Source organism: Notechis scutatus, chromosome 3 (assembly GCF_049901735.1).
Source record: "Notechis scutatus isolate UNSWTSFEM ecotype Mainland chromosome 3, rNotScu1.2, whole genome shotgun sequence".
Classification (NCBI taxonomy): domain Eukaryota; kingdom Metazoa; phylum Chordata; class Lepidosauria; order Squamata; family Elapidae; genus Notechis; species Notechis scutatus.
The window spans coordinates 126512750-126533675 of record NC_142011.1 but is presented as its reverse complement, the minus strand read 5'-3'; the positions used below and the strand labels follow the sequence as shown (position 1 = coordinate 126533675).

The 20926-nt window shown below is 39.1% G+C and overlaps 1 protein-coding gene and 1 long non-coding RNA gene across 2 annotated transcripts in view; both read right to left on the bottom strand.

Moving 5' to 3' along the window:
• ANKH (ANKH inorganic pyrophosphate transport regulator) overlaps positions 1-11280 on the bottom strand; it is a 106584-nt gene extending 95304 nt beyond the window's left edge. Inside the window, exon 1 of the mRNA XM_026673428.2 lies at positions 10206-11280. Coding sequence (XP_026529213.1) covers positions 10206-10301 — 96 coding nt within the window. The 5' untranslated portion in view covers positions 10302-11280. The remainder of the gene's footprint in view (positions 1-10205) is intronic.
• Positions 11281-14177: 2897 nt separating this feature from the next.
• Positions 14178-15661, bottom strand: LOC148131392 (uncharacterized). Its single transcript, XR_015748360.1, has 2 exons — positions 15254-15661; positions 14178-15189 (listed from the first exon to the last, which is right to left on the bottom strand). It is a non-coding gene; the product is annotated as an uncharacterized LOC148131392 (long non-coding RNA).
• Positions 15662-20926: the final 5265 nt, after the last annotated feature.

Here is a 20926-nt window from a genome sequence, read left to right as displayed (position 1 = left end):
GCAGCATATAGAGTTGGCCTCTAAGGCCTTGGTCCAATAACTGAAAGGTCAAGGGAAACAGTTCCAAAGCTGTAGCAGAAAACTGCTTAGATCAAGGGTCTTCAAACTTGGCAAGTTTAAGACTTGTGAACTTCAACTCCCAGTATTCCTAAGCTAACTTGACTGGAGGAGGAATTCTGGGAGTTGAAATCCACAAGTCTTAAAGCTGTCAAGTTTGAAGACCCCTGGCTTAGGTTAAAGATGATAGGAAAAATAAAGGCCATCTTAAGAAGAAGCTCCACATTTGGATGCAGGGAAAGAGTATAGCCAGCCATAACTACAAAAGCAAAAGCTGTGCAGTCTGTCCAGTGGCTTTCCCAATCAATACAACCCTGACAATTATGGAAAATGCAATCAATCGTGAGACAAAGGAGGAAACCTAGGTATCAGAAAGAGGCACACCAGTACTGTATGCTCTTTTAAGGCTGGCCAAGATTTTGTGCTGATGGAGGCAAAGCAGCAATTCTCCCAGTCAAGGAAGGCAATACCCCTAAAGCCAAGACATCAATCTCAAAACACACACACACACACACACACACATCTCCCAAAACCTAGTAATAAAAATCCAATAGAACAAATTAAATAACGAATGATTTGTTGCCTTTCCATGCTACTTAGAATCTGCGGCCTAAAGTAGTCTGCTTGGGTTTGTGTCATGATAGACCCTCATGCCTGATATATTTCCGCTGCTTTTGTCTGCTCTCTTCCTCTGTAAACTAGCAAAGAATGATCAGCTGTGAAGAAATGATGGGTAAAATGACCCTGATTCCTAGCTACTTTTCCTTCAAGAAATGGTGCAGGGGAAACTTTGCTCTAGATTACTGCTAGTGGAAAAAGAGCTGTGGGGGAGCAGCAGCAAAGTGATGGTGGGTGAACATTAAATACATCTCTTGTCTAATCCGCTGTCTTTCTCTTCAGAGCAGTAACAGGAAGGTCCAGGACAGTGTCAGAAAAGGAATTACGTACTACAAACATTCGGAATATGCAAACAAAAAATATATTAAAAACACTCCATGATCTTAACTAAAACAGAGCCAACAGGTTTGTTTGCAGAGTGCTATACTGTTGGCAGTTTTCACTGTAACAGACTAAAGTAGAAATCCCCCCTGGAAATAATGCTGACAAGTAAAAACAGTGAGAGAGAAATATAGAGTTCTAACCTATGACACCCACAAGCCTTTTGAAAATCAGACAGCAAAAAAAAACAAAAAACAAATGAAATATGGCTAAGACAAAAGAAAATCATTATTTATAAAACACATTATTTTATACAACTCTCTGCCATGAATTATATACATGGCTGGATCATTTAGATCAGTAGCATCACATGATGTATGGGGACTTTTTTCACCTTCGCTAAACTGGGTGGGGGTGGAGCCCACGGGCCGCAAGTTTTACACCCCTGATTTAATTTATTCAAGAGAGACTTCAGGCATTGATTTAGAACAGAGGTCTCCAACCTTAGCAACTTTAAGATTTGTGGACTTTAACTCCCAGAATTCCTCAGCCAGCAAAGCCAGCAAAGGAATTCTGGGAGTTGAAGTCCACAAGTCTTAAAGTTGTCAAGGTTGGAGACCCCTGATTTAGAAGAGGTCTATTAATGGGTTAATGATCACCATACTGGACTCTACCTCCTGCCATCCACGGTTTAAATTGAGAGGGTCTTGAACTGTGGTAGAAAAGCTGCAGATTCCAAAGAAGTAAATGTGCTGTATAAGGATAAGAAATGATTGAGACAAAGAAATCTTTGTGGATATTCACCAGTCAGCAGTAACAGCCACCAAATACATAGGCATGACATATTATCATTTTACAAACTGCATTCCCCCCCCCGCATTTAATAGAACAAAAAGAGGAAGGGCTTGCAGAGGAAAATTAAGTAGTACCTGCACTTTTTTTTTTTTTTTTTTTTGTAAATTTATATTGCCTTCAGTAGGGCCCACCTGTGATTTTGGAGCTTGGTTACAGTTGAGAACAATTATAGTAAAAGATTTAGTGAGTTGTTAGCACATTTCCCCATTATTTCTTCTTGGAGTTGCCATTTGGGATCTTTCTTTAAAAATATTCTGTTATGCCTTTAAGATGTCTACATGAGAAATACTCTAATGATACTATAAATAAGTGTTCTGGCAACGGTTGCTTATATGTTATCTTATTATAGATACAAGAGAATGATGTTGATTTGGCTTGTTAACAATGCTTTGCTGAATTATACTACTTAATGGTTTACTTTTTAATGAAATAATTAGATTTGTGCAAGAATATTTCAGCAGGATATTATCACCTTGATCTCTCTACAGCCATGTGGGTTCACAGAGTAGCTTACAAGACTAATAATTATTTTGCAGTTGAACTGCATCAGAAATTGTACCAAAATATTGATGATTTTTGCTGATAAAGTCATAATCCAGGAAATTGCAAGAGAAAGGAGATGGCTTCTCAGAAGTCCCTTCCTAGTGAGCATAGTCCATACTATACCTTTGTCACCAGAGGTGGTATTCAGCAGGTTCTAACCAGTTCTGGAGAACCAGTTGCAGAAATTTTGAGTAGTTAAGAGAACCGGCAAATATCACCTCTGACTGGAGATTTTACAGTATCCTTCCCCTGCCATGCCCACCAAGCCACGCCCACAGAACCAGTTGTAAAAAAAAATTGAATCTCACCTCTTTGGGCATAACACTGGTAGAGGTTTTTACCATGATAGGGTACAATTGATAGGGGCAAATTGACCTCTCTCTTGATGTCATTGCTGCTTTCTCTTTCTTCTTTAGCTACTGGAAAAAAAGCAATTTCCCATCCTGTTGACCCAGCACAGCATTGAATTAAAATGTTGAGTAACACAATGTTTAAGTAATCTCAGCTCTTCGGTATATCTGCAACACTGAGTTATCTGAGTTATGTTCTTACATAATTGAAAAGTCTTTCCATTTGTGGAAATCTCAGGTAAATGGTGTTTGCTGTTGTCATTATTTTAGCTGTTTCTTCCTCTGCTTTCAGCCCCCAACTAATTCCTCAACCTCCAGAACAAATTTTCACTAGATGAGTAGAAAAGTCCCTAATTTGATCAAATTTTGTGAATAGAAAAAAATATGAATTAAAAAAAAATGATATTACTATTTCTGGAATGCTGGAAATTTTCATATATGCTAATTGAATTGAATGGATTAGAATGATAAACTAACAATCAAAAGGGAATTGAAACTTTTAGCATTGCATCTGTTAAACATTTTGTTAAAAATGAGTCCTTCTAGTCTTTAGTTCTTCCCTGAAAACCCTGATATAAAAGGGCCTTGATTTTGACATACCAGTATAGTTTATATTACTAAAGAAATCAGTTATGTATCCAATGCCATCTTCTAAATTAGACTTCTACTACTATTGGGTGTAAATCAGGGGTGCTTAAAACTGGCCCATGGGGCCAGCCTGAAAATAGCAAAGGACTGGCCCGCGGTGCCTCTGGCAGCCAAAGCGGGTTACAAGGGGCTGCCCACAGCACACACTGCACCTTGTTTGGGCCAGCAAAGTGCTGCAGAAGGCCTCCCAGGCCAAAAACAGGGCATGGAGCCCTATTTTGGCCAGCAGGGTGCTATCTCCCCACCCGCGGCTGGCCCACGGCAGAGAACTACAATGCTGATCCAGCCCTTGAAGAAATCCAGTTTGACACCCACGATGTAAATGCTGATCTATCACCGGATAGATCTATCACAAGATAGACTCCCTGGAGAAGAGCCTAATGCTGGGAACGATTGAGGGCTAAAAAAGAAGGGGACGACAGAGAATGAGGTGGCTGGATGGAGTCACTGAAGCAGTCGGTGTGAGCTTAAATGGACTCCAGAAGATGGTAGAGGACAGGAAGGCCTGGAGGAACGTTGTCCATGGGGTTGTGATGGGTCGGACACAACTTCGCAACTAACAACAAAAATCACAAGACAAAAAAACTTGAAACTTCCAAAGAAATGCCAATGCAACTGATATTAACATGAGCAAATTAATAATTATAGTGTTTCCTGTAGGTCAAAAAGCCCAGATATAAAAACTCCTGCTAAGTCAGGTAGAGAATTCAGGATTCAGAGGATTCATTTAAATAGTTCTGGGATACATATAAAAAGAGCAATAGCTTTGTTCTGGCATTTGTCCGATCTATGGCATTTAGAAGAAACTGTCACAAGCATGATGGTTCTTAATCTTTAAGTACAAAAGCAGTCTTCAATAATGCACATAAATACCCAATGTTCCAGCATTCACTTGCATAATTAAAGTTAAACTTTTATTTACTTATGTCACAAATGGACTCAGGTTAGGTAGAAGAAACAGGTATCCAAAAGGAAGTTATGACAGGCTTAAAAGAAAGAGTTTTCAAAACTGACAGAAAAAAAAGGTTGCGCTAAAGGCTTATGATTGAACAGAATGTCTACAAGGAAACTGCAATGTCTTTCCCTAAAAAAAGAATGAATGTAACTGAACCACAGAAATGGCTCATTTCCTAATATCCACGGCGGTTTGGATCAATCAATGTAACAAAACAACCTCTTTTTCTATCCAAGGCCTAATGCCACGTCTATCAATAGCACCCCTTTACTATCAGAAGGCTCAGTAACAAAATGTAGTATTACTATTCAGCAAGCTCAAGCATGGCAAATTAAATGTAATCCAGCAACCTAGTTGCACATTAACCCAGAAAGGTTTCATATCTCTATTTTAGGGAAGACGAAATCTTGGAACTCCTGCAATGAGATATGAAATTTTGTTACCAAATTCATGCTTGGCTTTGCATTTCAGCTCAGGGGTCTCTTGCAACAATGCACCAAGAAGCCTCTTTGTGCCATGCTTCTCAGTCCAGGATGGATCTGAGCCTCATCCTGGGATGCAACTCATCCTGGGATGCAACTTGCAGCTCCAGAGCCATGGTATGCCAGAAATTGTGGCAGCACTTTTTAAAATGTATTAATCAAATTTATAGAATGCGGAACATCAGAATTGGAAGGAATAATGGAAGTCTTCCAGTCCAACTTCCTGCCCAGGCAGGAGACCAAGTGTGTCAAAGGCCCGTGGGCTGAATCTGGCCTGCGATGTGGTTGGATCTGGCCCATGGGGCCATCCTGGAAAATGTAAGGAGCCAGCCCACGTTACTTCGATCCGGTTTACCCAATGCAATGAGGAAACATTGGACCAGCATGGCTTCCGCCCGATCTACCCAATGCAAAGAGGAAACATCAAGCCAGCGTGGCTTCAGGCCAGTCTACCCAGTGCAGAGAGGAAACATGCTAGCAGTTTAGGGAGTGGCGTCAAGCTGGCCACACCCACCCCATCAGCCATACCCAGTGACTGGTGTCAAGCTGGCCACACCCACCCAGTTGGCCACACTCGCCCGGCCCCCTGAGGTCAAGCACAGCCCTGATGCGGCCCTCAATGAAATTGAGTTGGACGCTCCTGCCTTATACCATTTGTCTGAAATGTCTGAAAATTGCCTGAAAATATAGCAGCCTATCTCACCATTGTTGGGCAGTGCACAACAATCAGATAAAATTGTATTCTTTCTCCAGCCTCCCTGAGCTCACACATAAATACAAGCATACACACACCGCATCCTCTTTCTTCAGCATCCCCTGAGCTCATGCTGTTCTGCATAACACTCTCCCCCAACTTGCACAGGCTTTCCCAACCTCCCTGTGGCTCCCTCATGTCCCTTACCTGCTATCACCGGTGCTTTCCGCTTAACAACTCACACGTCTGGAGTTAGAATGGCAACTGAGACTGCCATGATTGCCCTCACTAAGCAACGCAGTCACATGACATCACATTTTACATCCTCATTGCTTAGTGATGGAAATCCCAGTCCTAATTGTGGTCATAATTTGAGGACTACCTGTAATACAAAAGACATCAACTAATTCATTACGAGTCAGTGATTGGATTCCCACTTTGTGCTAAGCCATGGCTTACTGAATAAATCACACTTCTATGAATTCACAAGGCCATAGTTTGTTGAATAAATGAATTCACATGTTGCTATATTATAAAATTATTCTAACTTTGCAAATTATTTAAATGCTGTGACATATACAGTTTGCAAGCTACAATGACAGTGTTTAAACAATACACTAAGTAAAGACCTCTGGGAGTTGTATATACATGTTTGCATAACTTAATATACTCAGCATTACGTTATGCATGGCTATATCTAGCAAGCTCTGGCAGCTGATTGAGTCTATTGTGAATATCTCATCCTATTCATGGTGGCTTCCGCATGGATGTCCAGGGGCAGGGGAGAGGCAAGTGATTAAATGTGTGTTCTGATGCAAACCCTGCCCTACCTGCATCACAATACTGTATACAAGTATGAAAGGGTTGGACTTTACATTGTGACATACAATCCAGATTTCGTCGTTTTGATGAGTTAGTGTGGATGCCTTTGGATTCCCATTTCCAAATGGCCACATCATAGACATTCCCGAATGTCTTCTTGTTTTGACCAAACCAGTCTAATCTCTCTCCCATTATAGTCTTTGCAACAAACTCTGCAATAAACCCAAAACCTCAAACCCAAAGCCCCAAAATTCAATAGATAATAAGTAACTAGTTCAGATATTTTTATCTGTAACTAAGTACTTGCCTTCCCTATTCTTCTTCTTCTATTTGACTTGACATTATTTCCATATCTAAGAGATTTGATTGTATTATTGTAAATAGAGGAATTTGTCATCAAAGCTTCCTCCACATAAGACTGCATAGTGACACAGCTTTTTAGGGTGGGCACAAACTTTGTTAACTTTTGTAATGCTAGATCCTAGGCGGGAAAATCCAAAGTGCAATGCTTTCTATTTTTTTCCTTCAAAGCCTGGATAGCAGGCAGGTCTTTGATAAGAAGGTTAAGAAGTCATCATTTGGACAAAGTACAGCATGTCCATGAGTTCAATTGCTCGGGAGCAGCCTATTGTAAAAATCCTTAAATAGAAATCTGGCAGGCTTTGTACCTAGCTTGGCTATGTCCAAAGGCTACACACTCTGAAATTATTATTTGGGACTTTGTTATTGGTGAAAGACTCACAACATGACTCAGCAAGGTTAGTTACTTTATTGCAGTCTTCTGGGGGCGGGAAGCCATATACTGTACAACAGAATGTGTCTACTGCAGTGGCCAGCAATCACAGTTCTATATAGGTCTACAATCCAGGGTTTTAGTTTTAGGCTTCTTCTTCCCATCTTTCTAAGTCAACAGATATTTTGCATCTCTCTTCATGTTCCTGAAAGATAACTAAAAGTGTTGACCTAAGAGTTGAGTTTAGAAATTCTCTCACAAAATTCTTCTCTATCAGGAACCATGGAAAGAGAGGTCCACCAGTAAAAAAAAATAGATTACTTCCCACCCCACCCCATTATGTTCTGGTTTCTCTCCAAACAAAAGCTGTACTCATACTAAGTTCAGTGAGATTTACTCCAGGTAAATGGGTATATCTTACATATTCTTAATTGCTGTGTACTAATTAAATTATCAAGCAGAAAAGTAAAACTTCAGAATAGATTTGAGAATTATATACGTCCCATTAAATCAGCCAAGCAGAAGTAATTTTTAATTATTAAGTTCCAGGAAAAAGGAAAGTTATTTTTTAAAAAAAAGTTTGCTTATTTGTATCCATGTGATTGAAACTCCTAAGTAGAAGAAACCACATTTAAAGATGTTTATTGAAATCATTCCAACCCCTTTCCATTTCAGTTTAAAATTAAGATTTTTTATTTTGGATGTTACAGTTTAAAATACCAAAGATATTTATTATCAATTATTACAAATCAGACACTAAATTCTTAAACAACTATGTCATAATCAGAACTAGACTAGCAAGTGGATGGATCTTCCTCAAGAGTTTCTCAATGAATTTGTTTCTAATCGAAATTTAACATGAAAGCTATAATCCCAACCACAAGTACCAGTGAACTAACAGTCAAGCTTCTGAGTAACTATGTATAGGGTTATACTATGAACAAATACAGAAGTGGAGTAACTACTACTCTGAAAGATTTAACTAAGGATACATTCTTGCATATACCATATTGTATTATATTCTATATGGGATAGAGAATATATATATAGGGGAAAGAATAACAGAAAGCATTAGTAGTAGCCATTCATCTTCCAAATTAGTACTTCAACATGATCCATTTGGGAGCTACATATAAGAAGAGCTGCCAAAACAGGTCTATCCCATTTAGTGTTTGTCAATAAGTATTCAGAATTTCTGAAGCCTCTAGACAATGCATATTCTAATTATATTGCCCTTTCCAATTTAGCTACAATACACATAAATAAAAACAATGTAATTCTCCAGCAGACTATCAAAATTTAAATATTTTTAATATCAAGAACTTGACATTTATGTTAAACCAAGATACACTGATCTGCAGAAGTAAGAGCAGTTTCATGAATGAAGCAGCAAGTAAACTCAGGTAAGTACAGAGTAACTAACAGAGAACATTTGGCTCTTTAAATATTGCTGAACTACTACTAAGAGAACTTCAACCAGCACAGCAAGTGATGAGCAACACTAAGACCTGTTGTTGAGATGCAGGTTCTCTGTCCTTGCTGTGAGTAATCCAACATTCTGATTAATTGAGCTGACAATGTGGAATCCATTTGTTACATTTATATTTTATCAATGGCTAGGTAGTAAAACATACATTTAAAATCATAGATGTGTTAAGCACAGTTCATCTTTGAAAGGATGAACCCTAGTAGTTGGATGCAAATATGAGAGGACACAATTTGCTCTCCTCCTTTTATTACACTGACAATAGTTAAAGGTTGGCACCCAATGCAGGAGTTCAGAAGCAGACAAGCACCTCCAAAGTCACAAACCTTGACTGCAGCATGCCACTAAAAGGCAGTCCTCAAACAAGCTGATCAATTAAATCTACTTAGTTTGCCAATAGAAACTAACAGGTGTGGCCAATCTTAAAGCAACAGCACACTTCCCACAAGCTCTAGCAAGGCAGGCCTTGCTCCTAAGATAAATCTCTGTACAGTTTTTATCTCCAACTCCAAACACATCCCTTCCGAATGCCCTTTAATGGCATCATCAGTCACTCAAGGACAAATTAATTGAAGCAGCAGGAATTGGAGCCGGTTTACTTTTTTTAATCACATGTTATCAGCAGTGGCAAGGTTGTAGCACTACTCAGCTTTCTACTCTATGGAAGGGGGGGGGGGGGAGAAAAATATGATCCATGTGTGAACATGTAAGAAATTCCAGGATCTTTAATGATGACTAATTCTCTCAAAGAACTGAGGAAGGGGTATGTATGAAGAAATCAATCTAGGCTGTGAATCTCTCTATACTTATTCAGGGGGGAGGGTAAGCCCTCTTCAACTATTACAGCAGGGTTTACTTCCAAGGAAACAAAAGATGAGATGTTAAAGAATTGGGGGGAGGGGAATTAACAAAAACCTTGAGCAATTCCCATAAATTAATGGAGGGCTTGGGCCTAATATTCTCTGCCCCCCCCACCCCGTCAATCAAGCTCTGGCGTTCCAATAAATGAATATAGGTGCAATCATTTAATCGAATTGCAGGCAACTTCATTTCCCTGCATGCTGCAGGCAGCATTTTGGGTTCGTCTGGCATTACATAATATTGCTTCGAAAGACACAATAGTAGCTGAACCCTGGGAGCCTCCCCTAAAGATAATATAACGAACTGTATGCAATCGGGTTTTTTTTTTACCTAGCCATGATAATTCCACCACTACCACCACCCATTGCGCGGTCTGCTAGGTCTTCTTTTCTCTCCCGCAGCTTTTTTTTTATGGGGGGGGGGGCGTTTTGCAATAATTAATCTTAGGGGGTCCAACCCCATCAGTTCGTCCTCCGCTCCTAGGAAAGACTTGGCTTGGCCTCTGACACTCCAAACTATCTAGTCGGCGTTTTTTTGTTTTTGCCACCCGGCCGCGAATCTGGTTCTCCAGGAAAAAGGAGCTTCGTTGTGGCGTTTTGTCATCACTCGGCGTTAGGGAGCCTAAAAATAGACTGGCAACGAAGCACCGCTTCTTTGGCAACCTTGCAACTCGCGGGAGTTTCCCCTCCTAAAGATGTTAATCGCAGAAACAATAAAGTTCCCCAATTAAAACAAAAATAAAAATAGCAGGAGAAATTGCTGGGCTTTTTTTTTTTTTACCTGTTCCCCGAAGTCGATGGCTATATTGGTGATGCCCAAAGGGACCAAGAAGCGAATGAGGGGCCAATAGTTGGTGAGCGCCGGAAATTTCACCATAGTCCCAGCTGCGCAGCGACCCCAAACACATCTGCCGGAGCGGGAAAGCTACCAGGTGGGAAAGCAGGAGAGCGACGAAGGGCGGAAGAAGAAGCGGATGCTTCTTTAAAAACGAGGCTGCCGGCTTTCCCCAGCAAGGCGGCGAGGCATCAAGCGATCAAGCAGCGGCTCCACTCGCGTCTGCCTCCTTTTCTGGTCTGGTGCGCGGAGCGGTTGCGTTGCTCCCTTTAGCAAGAAATCCCAAACACCAAGTCCATCCCTGTTGCCACCGCTGCTCCTGCCCTCCTCCCACACAATAATCTGCCGCTAGTGGAAAAAAAAGGAGGAGGAGGGACGCCGGCGGCACCATTACCTCCGCCGCCAGAAATATCTCCGGCCGCTTTTTCCATTATCAGAACCCCAAGGAGGGGAAAGTCAAAAAAAAAAAACACCAAACAAACCACCATCTCCACCCCACCCACTGGAGGGAGCTGCGAGCGCCCCGCCTCAGCCCGAGGTGGGCGAGCCGGCTGCCGGAAAGTGATGGGAGCCGGAGGGGGGTGGCAGCGGGGAAGAAGCACACATCCTCGGCGTGGAGATCACACAGGATCTGCACTGCTCTTCCCTCCGCCGCCTCTTCTTTCCGGGGCTGTGAGGGCAGAAAGAGGTGGGAGCTTTGCTAGCTGGCCGACTTTGCCGCTTAGCGGAGGGAGAAAGCCGCCTAGGAAAAGGCCGCGCCGCTCTTCTTTCTTTTTTTCTTGTTCTTTTTTAAAAAATCGCCTCCTTTTGCCAGCCGCTTTCCCTTGGCGCGTTAAGCACGTGGCCTGCTTTACCCAAGCTCGTCTCTATGAGTTTGGTTTGTTGTTTTTTTCCCCTTCCCTCTCTTTCCTTCGCGTCTTCCCCCGAGAAAGCAGGAGCCGGTGGAAAGGGAGAGAGAAATGCTCTGTTGTTGCTGCTCCTCCTCCTCACGTCGCGGCCTGGGCACAGCACCAGTCGAACTACCCGCCCGCCGCAGCAGCAGCGGCAGCGAAGCGCTTAGGCCGAAAACTCAAAGGGCGTGAAAGGGACGCGCTGCGCTGGATCCAGCCCACAGCGTTTGCAGGAGGCCGCGCTTTGGGGGAAGCTAGAAGGCGATTCTTTTGGGGTTTGGGGACCTACCTCATCGGATCTTAAGAGTGTAGGAAGCCCCCCACCCCCGTTTCTCCAGATTAAAATATTATTTATTCTTAATATTAAAAGGGGCAGGATGGAATATTTCCCCAAAGGAGAAATACAGAAAACCGGACGTGATTTTTAGGACATAATAGGATTAATCCACCACCATTAGGATATCAAAAGAGACAAGGCTCAACTACTAGGAGCATGTCAGAACCCTATAAAAATGCATGTATTCATCAAACCAATTTGTCAGCTGTCCCAGAACTGCAAGCTGTTGTTAGTTCTGCTCATCAATAAACTTTCTTCCTTAAGCAGCCTCCATTTTATTCCCAGCTTGGAACTGGAATTGATTTTTCTTCCTACAGCAGGTCTAGCTTCCTCAGAGCCAATACTTGTATATAGGTGCCTTTCCCAATTTGGCAGCTTGTTGAATTCCTGTACCCCTTATCCCCAGCCAGTGGAGTCATAGGGCTGGGGAAATGATGGGAAGAAGCAGAAAACTGCTTTAAAAAGAGGGAAAGCAGTATAAGCTGTCACCAAATCTCACAGCAGAAAGATTGCTGTGTAATAGCAAAAATGATGCAGTTAAAATGGCATGTTATAAATGCTTTGAGTTATGAAACCAAAAAAAAGCTGTAAAAACACTGGTATAGTTCTGCAGTAGAAAAATGTGCAACTTCAAGGGAATTTGAAATGTTTTTGCAATTGATGCAAATTATGGTACTTTCTCTTAAAATTTGATGAACATGAAGTGGGAATGATGTTTTACAGTCAACTGAGTCATATTTCTAGATACTGGAACATGTGGGCAGATGAGAAGGTCCCTCCTAATGAAGTGAACATTTTTCTTTTTTGTGAACCAGACTGCAAACAAAGTCTATTTTAGTGTCATTTTACTTGCAACATCCTTTCTCCCAACCTGGATTTTATCATAAGACTTTTGAGAAAGTGGCAGGACTGCATTTGAACATAAATGCAAACTCCATCATTCCAAGCAAGAATATAGTAAGGAAGGTCTAAGAACCAAATCTGGAAGATAGTAGTTTATAATGCCAATACCTTGCGTAACTACAGCTAATGTACACAGCTGTACATACTCAGAACTAAATTGCATTGAATTCAATGGGACTTATTCCTAGATAAGTGTATACCAGATTGTAGTTGAGGGGTGTAATCCATATATATATAATAGAATGGAATTTACTTGGACTTAGCATACCAAATATGAAAGCTCCAGGTTAAAGAGTAAATGTGTAGGCTTATTTGACAAATCAAGCAGTTGACAGATTGTAAAAACTTGCACCCAGTGTAATCAATGCAGGAGTTTAAATACCAGATTAGTACTTGGCTTATATGAGAGAATGTCATGAAATACAAGAACGGAAAGCTAGAATGGGAGGCAAAAGAAAGACGGAATGGGACAACTCACCTCAATCAACTCAACCACAGTCAACTATCCACGGCCAACTTGCTACAGGACAACTTGCTGCAGGACAATTTGATTCAATTCCATTATTTAAAATAATTAAAAGTTATTTTAACTAGTCATTCACATCTTATTTTGTCCCTATTTTGGTATCCTTTCTTTAATTATCCTATTCGACTATTTGTTCAATATTAGGGTAACTCTTGTCCCGTGGCAAGTTAGCCATGGTGAGTTGTCCCATGGTAAGTTGGCCATGGTGAGTTGTCATAGACCCAAAGATGGAGCAGCCTTTCTACATGTGTAATCCAGGGGAAAGATGTGGCTGCTTTAATGGGTTGTTGGCAGGGGTTGGATTTGAAGTTGGCTCATACTTCCCAAAGCTCCTATTCCGAAGGATTGCACACCCCTAACGATCAGCCATTTCTGGATCATTGCCTAAGAAACATGGCAGTAGCTTCCTGTACTTGGAGACCAATACAGAAGCCTGCTAAGTATAAATGAAGTGGTACAGAATTGCTAGAATTGCATTTTTAAACATTTATTTATTAAATTTGTTCTCATGTTAGGAACATCCAGATGCTTGTCGCTTTCTAAACCTGCAACAAGCCGAATATTTTTGCTTCCTAACATGTTTGCAAAAATATAATCAATACATTCATTCTTTGTAGTTTTTAGGCAAAATTTTTCAAGAATAATGTATTGCCCCTAACCCTAGGATTCTTTTGAAAATCTTTAGCTGTGAGAAAATAGGGCCCCTTCTTTTTTGGTTGGGCTGTCCCAAGCAACTTTGCTACAAAAGTAGCAGGACAATCTATAATAGTTTACTATATATGTCCATATAGCCAAAATTTAGAATATTCCAATCAAGTTATTTTGGATCTTCAGACTGAAAATCCCAGAGACTTGTTCTGGATTGTAGAAACATAATAATGAAGAATTAACTACAATTAGTTTGGGCAGTCTCACACAAAGTAAGGTACCTAAAGTAATTGCCTCGTTTTCCCTTTGATGACCTCTTCCCAGCTTTTTTCAATTTATTTTTCTTCCCCTGGGAAGGTTTTCAAATTGGATTAAGACCAACTCTATGTAGGAGAGTGAGTGTGTGTAAGCACAAACATCTAACTGTAATGGGAACATTTGTAAGAAAAAATGGGCACAACTTGTTTTATGAATAATACTTGCCTGCCAGTTCTGTGTAAGTGCTCGTATATAAATTCTTATTAATTCAGCAAACATGATTTAGAGAACTCTCAAACAAATATCCACTGGACAGCCCAGGTAAGCAAAGAAAAAGGCCTTTTTCATGGTTGTTGTTTTTTTCAGATTGGTTCCTTTACTAAGATAATTGTGGCTTAAACCATGAGTTTAACATGCAGAGTGAATGGGATCTTTTATTTTCACAGTGAAAAGGTGATGACGTGATGAATTTATCTGTGCAGAGCTCAAAGACAAGGACAGTTGCAAAACCAAAATATAACTGATATTTGCGTTGGAGTGCTGTCATTAGCCAATGTTCCAGACTTTGTCTGTTATAATATTGATAAGGTTGTTTTATTATAATCCTCCTATAGTCAAAGTTAAAAGTCTTATCTAAGGAATGAATATACTGGATTACTTTTTAAAAATCACTTTAAACCCAAAAGAATGTTCATTTTCTAATAAAAAGATTTTTTTCCCCTTTAGGTTTGACTTCTAATTTTGAAATAAGACAGCATAGACATAATATCCATTGAGCCACAGAAAATAAATTCCAATTAAATCACCGGACCAAATTAGATACAAGTAAATTAAATCTGCAGTTTTATGTTTGCTTGCAGGGAAGTAAAACACATTCTGAACACCACTTTTTACAGAGATACAGAGGATTTCATTATAAAGGTTATTAGTTTTAATGAGCTAGTTAATTAATAGCTAATTTTCTTATGACTGGGGACAATGCATTTAATTCATCTGGAATATGTGAAAACACTGTTTTGCACCCAACTGGGGTGCCTTAATCTATGCATATCTCAGATGTCCTAATTTATTAAGACATACATAAACATCTATTCATTCAAGAATTTTCAGGACTAAAATCTACGTTGGCAGACCAGTGAATATCACTGGAAAAACATTCCTAGTGGGTTACTATGAAAGCATAAATAGAATGGGGAAACAGTAACATATTCTGATTTGTAAACCATTTTTGGGGTCAAGTGGGAACCTGGTCAATTGCAGCTTAGTTAGTAAATTACCCTTCAGCAAACCAGTGGCTTAATCTGGTTCTTCCAGATTATCTTGTTATTCATTAATTCTATTTGGGAATTAAGGGCAGAGGTAGAGAAGCTGCACAACATGAATGGGTAAAATGAAGGCTATCTGGTATTGGGCATTCTTTTGCATGATTAACATGTAAGATAGCTTTGTCAGGCAGGTTGGAAACAACTAATTATAATTGTTAATAAAAATAATCACTTATTCTTTCCACTTAAGGAATTTTCCTTGTCCTCAAAAGATTACTCAGTGTTTTATGAGAATGTTTCTTGCTTTTTCCTTTGACTTAATGATTAAATGATTTTAGCAAGGAATATTTGTGTGTTAATAGGCATAAAAATAGCCATCCATATCCATTTTCTGAATAATTCCTAGCTGGTTAGAGTTTAGTTTGTATGGAAGCATCTTCTTTTCAGTTGGCTCAGGTTGTACCTCTGGAAGGAACAAGTCCATGGCCTGGGGTTTTTCTGAACTCTCAGGCCCTTCTCCAGCAGCAGCTGGAGCTTTTGTCCATCTTCAGCAGGTGTCTCAGTAGCTGCCCATTCTGTCAGAGAAAGCTCTGTCCTTAATTACAGGTTGTAACATGTTTTACATCAAGCAGCCTCTTAAGTCAACCAGAAACTACAGTAGTTTGTTGAACAGTAGTAGCCTAGCTGCTGACAGATGTGGTTTGTTTCACCAACATAAAGGTAAAGGTTCCCCTCACACATACATGCTAGTCCTTTCTGGATCTAGGGAGTGGTGCTCATCTCTGTTACAAAGCCGAAGAGCCAGCACTGTTCAAAGACATCTCCGTGGTCATGTGGCTGGCATGACTAAATGCCGAAGGCTCATGGAATGCTGTTACCTTCCCACCAAAGTGGTCCCTATTTTTCTACTTGCATTTTTACATGCTTTCGAACTGCTAGGTTGGCAGAAGCTGGGACAAGTAACGGGAGCTGACTCCGTTACACTGTACTAGGATTACACCCCCCCCCCCTGCCCCCCCCCCCCCCCCCCCCCCCCCCCCCACACCTTCCACCCAGCTGACTGTTACAAATCCACACAGGCTGGCCACCTCGGCTTTGAACCAGCTGAACTGCCAACCTTTCTGATCGACGGCTCCCTGAGCGTCCAGGGGTCTTAGCTACTGAGCCATCACATCCTAGATTCACTAACATAGCACCAGTGTAATGGTTACTGTATTGTCTGTTGTTAACGGATTTCCAAAATCCAATTCAAAGTTCCAGTTCATTTATGGCTCACCTTCTGGATATCTTCAGAAATGTTTCTTCCAAAATGGCTTCTTGTTATAAGTGGGAAGGGAGAGGACAAAAAAAATATTAAGATCTTGCTGGAGGAGATGCCTTGAAGATCTTGAGACTAGAAATTAATTGCAACAAGGCTTTAAAATACAGATTGGGCTTTTTTCTTTTCCTCTTTACTGATACCACCCCAGGAAGAGAAAGTGAGAACTTTGTGCTTTGTTTGGACTGATTGATGTCTCTGGGACTTTGGGAATTGTTTTAACTTTTGAAACAATTTGGTTGCTCTAAGAAGAAGAACAAAGAATGGCTTTATCTGTTGATGAACTTAGAAAGGAATATGAAGAAAGTAAGGACACTGTGAAAGAAGCCTTCCTTTTTTAGAAATGGCGCTTGCTATTTATCAGCAAACACAACAACAGATGGAGGAAATAGAAGAAGAAGAAGAAGAAGAAGAAGAAGAAGAAGAAGAAGAAGAAGAAGAAGAAGAAGAAGAAGAAGAAGAAGAAGAAGAAGAAGAAGAAGAAGAAGAAGAAAGCCATCTTCAATGAATCTAAAAATTTAATTAAGAGAGAAAGGAGAAAGAAAGGAAGGAAAATGAAGGACTTAAGATTTAAAAAAACACTTAAGAAAGGAAAAATAAGATGCAAAACCAACTCAATGTTACTGAGCAAAAGGAGAAAGGAATACAACAGAGAGGGGAAGCTAAAAGGCGGAGGTTAGTAGAGGGGGAGGTAAAAAGGCCAGGTGGGATAAGAAAGGAAGGGAAAAGGGAGGGAAAAGCCACAAAGGTATGAAACAAGATGGGAAAAAGGAAATTTTTTTAGGGATAAAGGGTAATGTATAATTTCTTTAAAAAGAAGATTCTGCAAGGTACATAAGATGGTATTGTAGTATTTGTATTAGAAATAGAAAACTAGAATGTTATAAGAATTAATAAAAGATTAAAATATTGAAATGTTTAGTAATGACAGATTTTAAAATTTAATAAAAAGATTAAAAGGAATGTTTAAAATATTGAGTTTAATTAAAAAGTTTAATTGACTATTGTTTTGATTCTACTATAAACTCATTATTGTAGCACTTGTTTTTTTTGAAATAGACAATTGGAATGTTATAAGATTTAATATTTAGATTTATTATTTAATTATATTAATTATTATGGACTTATTATCTTCTCTTTTAAAGGTTAGCAGGTAGAATGTACTAAGCAGAATCAGATTGGGTATTAGGCGTTATTTTAAATATTCATTTAGGGGAGGATAGAAAGGCATCATACTTTGATCAGTGATTTCAGGAGAAATTCTTTTCTTTTCTTACTGTAGGGAATGAGATAAATGGATAATTTGGAAAGAATGGACAAAAATACAAATACAATGATTTAAATTAAAATGAATTAAATAAAATAGAAATAAGAAGAGTGAAAAGCGGGGAGAAGTTATATAGAAGATATAGAATGGTAAATAAGATAGGTAATGGTATATAAGATGAGCACGAATTTAATTGAAGTCCATACAAAGAGAGGTAATCTGGGGACAAACTACTTTCTTAAAAGAAGTTTTATATTTTTGTGTTTTGTGTGTTTATGTTTTGTTTGAGAATTAATAAAACTGGAGGAATGTTGGATGAAAATAATGGTAATCAAGTCAGAGAGGAATAAAGATGATGATTATAAACTGGATAAATATAGAAAATAATAATAACAATAATGAAATTGAATACGAAAAGAGAAATAATGAGAAATTTGTTAAGAGATATCTATATGTTTATATCGAAATGGTGTAAAACAGAATTATGTTGTATAAAATAATATTTTAATTGACTTGTAAAATTAATAATGGAAAGAGGTTTTATGTATTTAATGGTTAATGATGGCTTGTTTGTCTTTAAAATCAATAAAATTTGTTTCAAAAAAAAAAAAAGAAGTAAAAGGGTAGGAAACTTGAAGGCAGACTTCTGCTGAGGCTCCAACATGGTTGAAAACCTCACCTTGAGGAGAGGTAGGGGCATGCATAAGCGTACCAATAAGCGCACCAATAAGCGCACCAATCGTGCCTACTATCCCTGTCCTATTGGTTTTTATTTTTCTTATAAGTATCTATCTCATGTATTCAAAACTATATTTATTCTTATACCTGTATCTTGTAAGCGATTGACAAATCAAATAAAATGTAAAAATGTAGATGGGGTCTACCACAATATATTGGCCACCTAGAAGGCTAGAAAGATAATTTTATTCAAGCAGGCATGTGGAAATTAAAAATAAGGCAGGGTGGCTGCTTTTTTTCATGGATCTTTAGATAGCTTGATTTTGGAACTGAATCCGTGAAAGGAGGGTAATTTATTATGTTTTGTGATTATAATTTTATGATAGTTGCTTTTATGATATCATTAATCACATTGAGTCTCTGGAATAGCTAATATATAAATAGTTATAATAAATAAAAACATCTAATATAGGTAGTCCCTGATTTACAACTGTTTAGTGACCATTCAAATTTACAATGGCACTGAAAAAAGTGACTTATGACTGTTTTTCACACTTACGACCATTTCAGCATCCTCATGGTCGCATGATCAAAATTTGGATGATTGGTAACTAGTTCATATTTATGACAGTTGCAGTGTACCAAAGTCATGGGATCCCCTTTTGTGACCTTCTGACAAGCAAAGTCAATGGGGAAGCCAGATTCACTTAACAATTGTGTCACTAATTTAACAACTGCAGTGATTCACTTCACAGTAATGGCAAGAAAGATCGTCAAATGGGGCAAAATTCACCTAACAAATGTCTCACTTAAGCAACAGAAATATTGGGCTCAATTGTGGTCATAACTCGAGGACTAACTATATTGTGAAAGTGGGTTTGGTTAGCTTCCCATATTTTCATTGAAATGAAGAGGTTTGAAAGCAGCAAGAGATCTATTTTCATCTTAAATAATACCTTTTTATGAGGAAAAGATAAGAGATTCTTTGAGATTTACCTACATTGCTTTGATTTTGTAACATTTTAAATTATGCAGGCTTCTTTTAATAGTGGAATCAATACTTTAGGAGTCCCAAGTTATTTTGATTTTCAAGACAGCGCATCTCGATTTTCAACCACTTTCTATTCCTTTGATCTTTCCCCTGTGTTAATATGTACATAAGCACTTATAATGAAATGTACAAAGAAAATATACATATTTCCATAAAAATCTTTTTGGTCACAAGATGGCTCGTGGTACAACCATTTTTATACTCAAAAAATGAATTTTTCCCCAGTTCTGTATTGGGGAAGAGGGACACCTCAGCATGAAAATTCCACTAGCTTTCTCCTGTAATTGAAGACTTATCTGCAGGTTTGGTGAACTAATAATCCCTTAATTCCTTAGCCAATATTATCAGTGAAGTAACTGGCTGAAGCCTTTAGCTTCGAAACAATTGAAGAATGGAACGACGTACAGGTAGTCCTTGACTTATGACCACAGTTGGGGCCAGAATTTCCATTGTTAAGCAAGGTGGCTGTTAAGCACTGATTTTATGGCTTTTTTGCCACAGTTATTAAGTCAATCATTGCAGTTGTTAGATGAATTGAACAGGCACTAAGCGGATCCAGCTTCCTTCATTGACTTTCCTGGGAAGGTCACAAAAGTGTTCCCACGATCCTGGGTTACTACAAGTGTTGTAAAATATATACAGTTGCCAAGTGCCTTACTTTTGACTGTGGGGAGGCTGCTATAGTTGTAAGGGCGAGGACCGGCCATAAGTCACTTTCTTTTTTCAGTTGTATAGTAACTTTGAACAGTTGCGTAACACATGGTTGTAAACCGAGGACTACCTGTATTTACCCATCTCTAGCTAAATATATACTCCAAAATCCAAAATGTTCAGCTAATTATAGGGTAGTGATGGGGAAGCTATGATACATGTGTCAAAGCTGACATGCCATGACCTTTTGGGTGGTATACCAGTATTCATTCATCAAGGTTCACCATCACTGCTATAGTGTTAAAAGAGGAGCGTTGCTTTTCTGTTATTTAGCTAATGACATCACCAGATTTGAGGACATAATCCTTTTGGTGAAACTCTGCTGCTACCACTATTCCTCCCTCTACTGCACAATCCTAACAATTCTGCATATATTACCTTTTTTTTTGTGATGCACTGATTCATAAGAGAATGACTTCCTTTTTTCTAAGAATCCCATTCTTCCATCCACCCTTCTTATTTGGTAGACAGGCAGGTAGCAGCAGTAGGACAACTCCCAAAATGTTCTAAACCATTATCACATCTTGCTTTCCTCATTAAAGTTCTCACAGAACTCCAGCATCTAGGACATGAAGATGGCTGGCATTTTTCTCTACATCATTTTGTGGTGGTGGTAGTTTTGGTTTGCATTGTATTTTATTTTTTTTTGAAGCTGTTGTGCATCTGTGTGTAGTCTGAAGTGCTGAACCCACTGATCTAGCAGTTCAGTGCACATCATGTTTGTTTGGTGACTCTGGAAAACAAGACACAGGATTAACTAAATCATTAATGTAATCCAGCAGGGCTAGTTTTACATTACTCCTGTCAAATGTGAC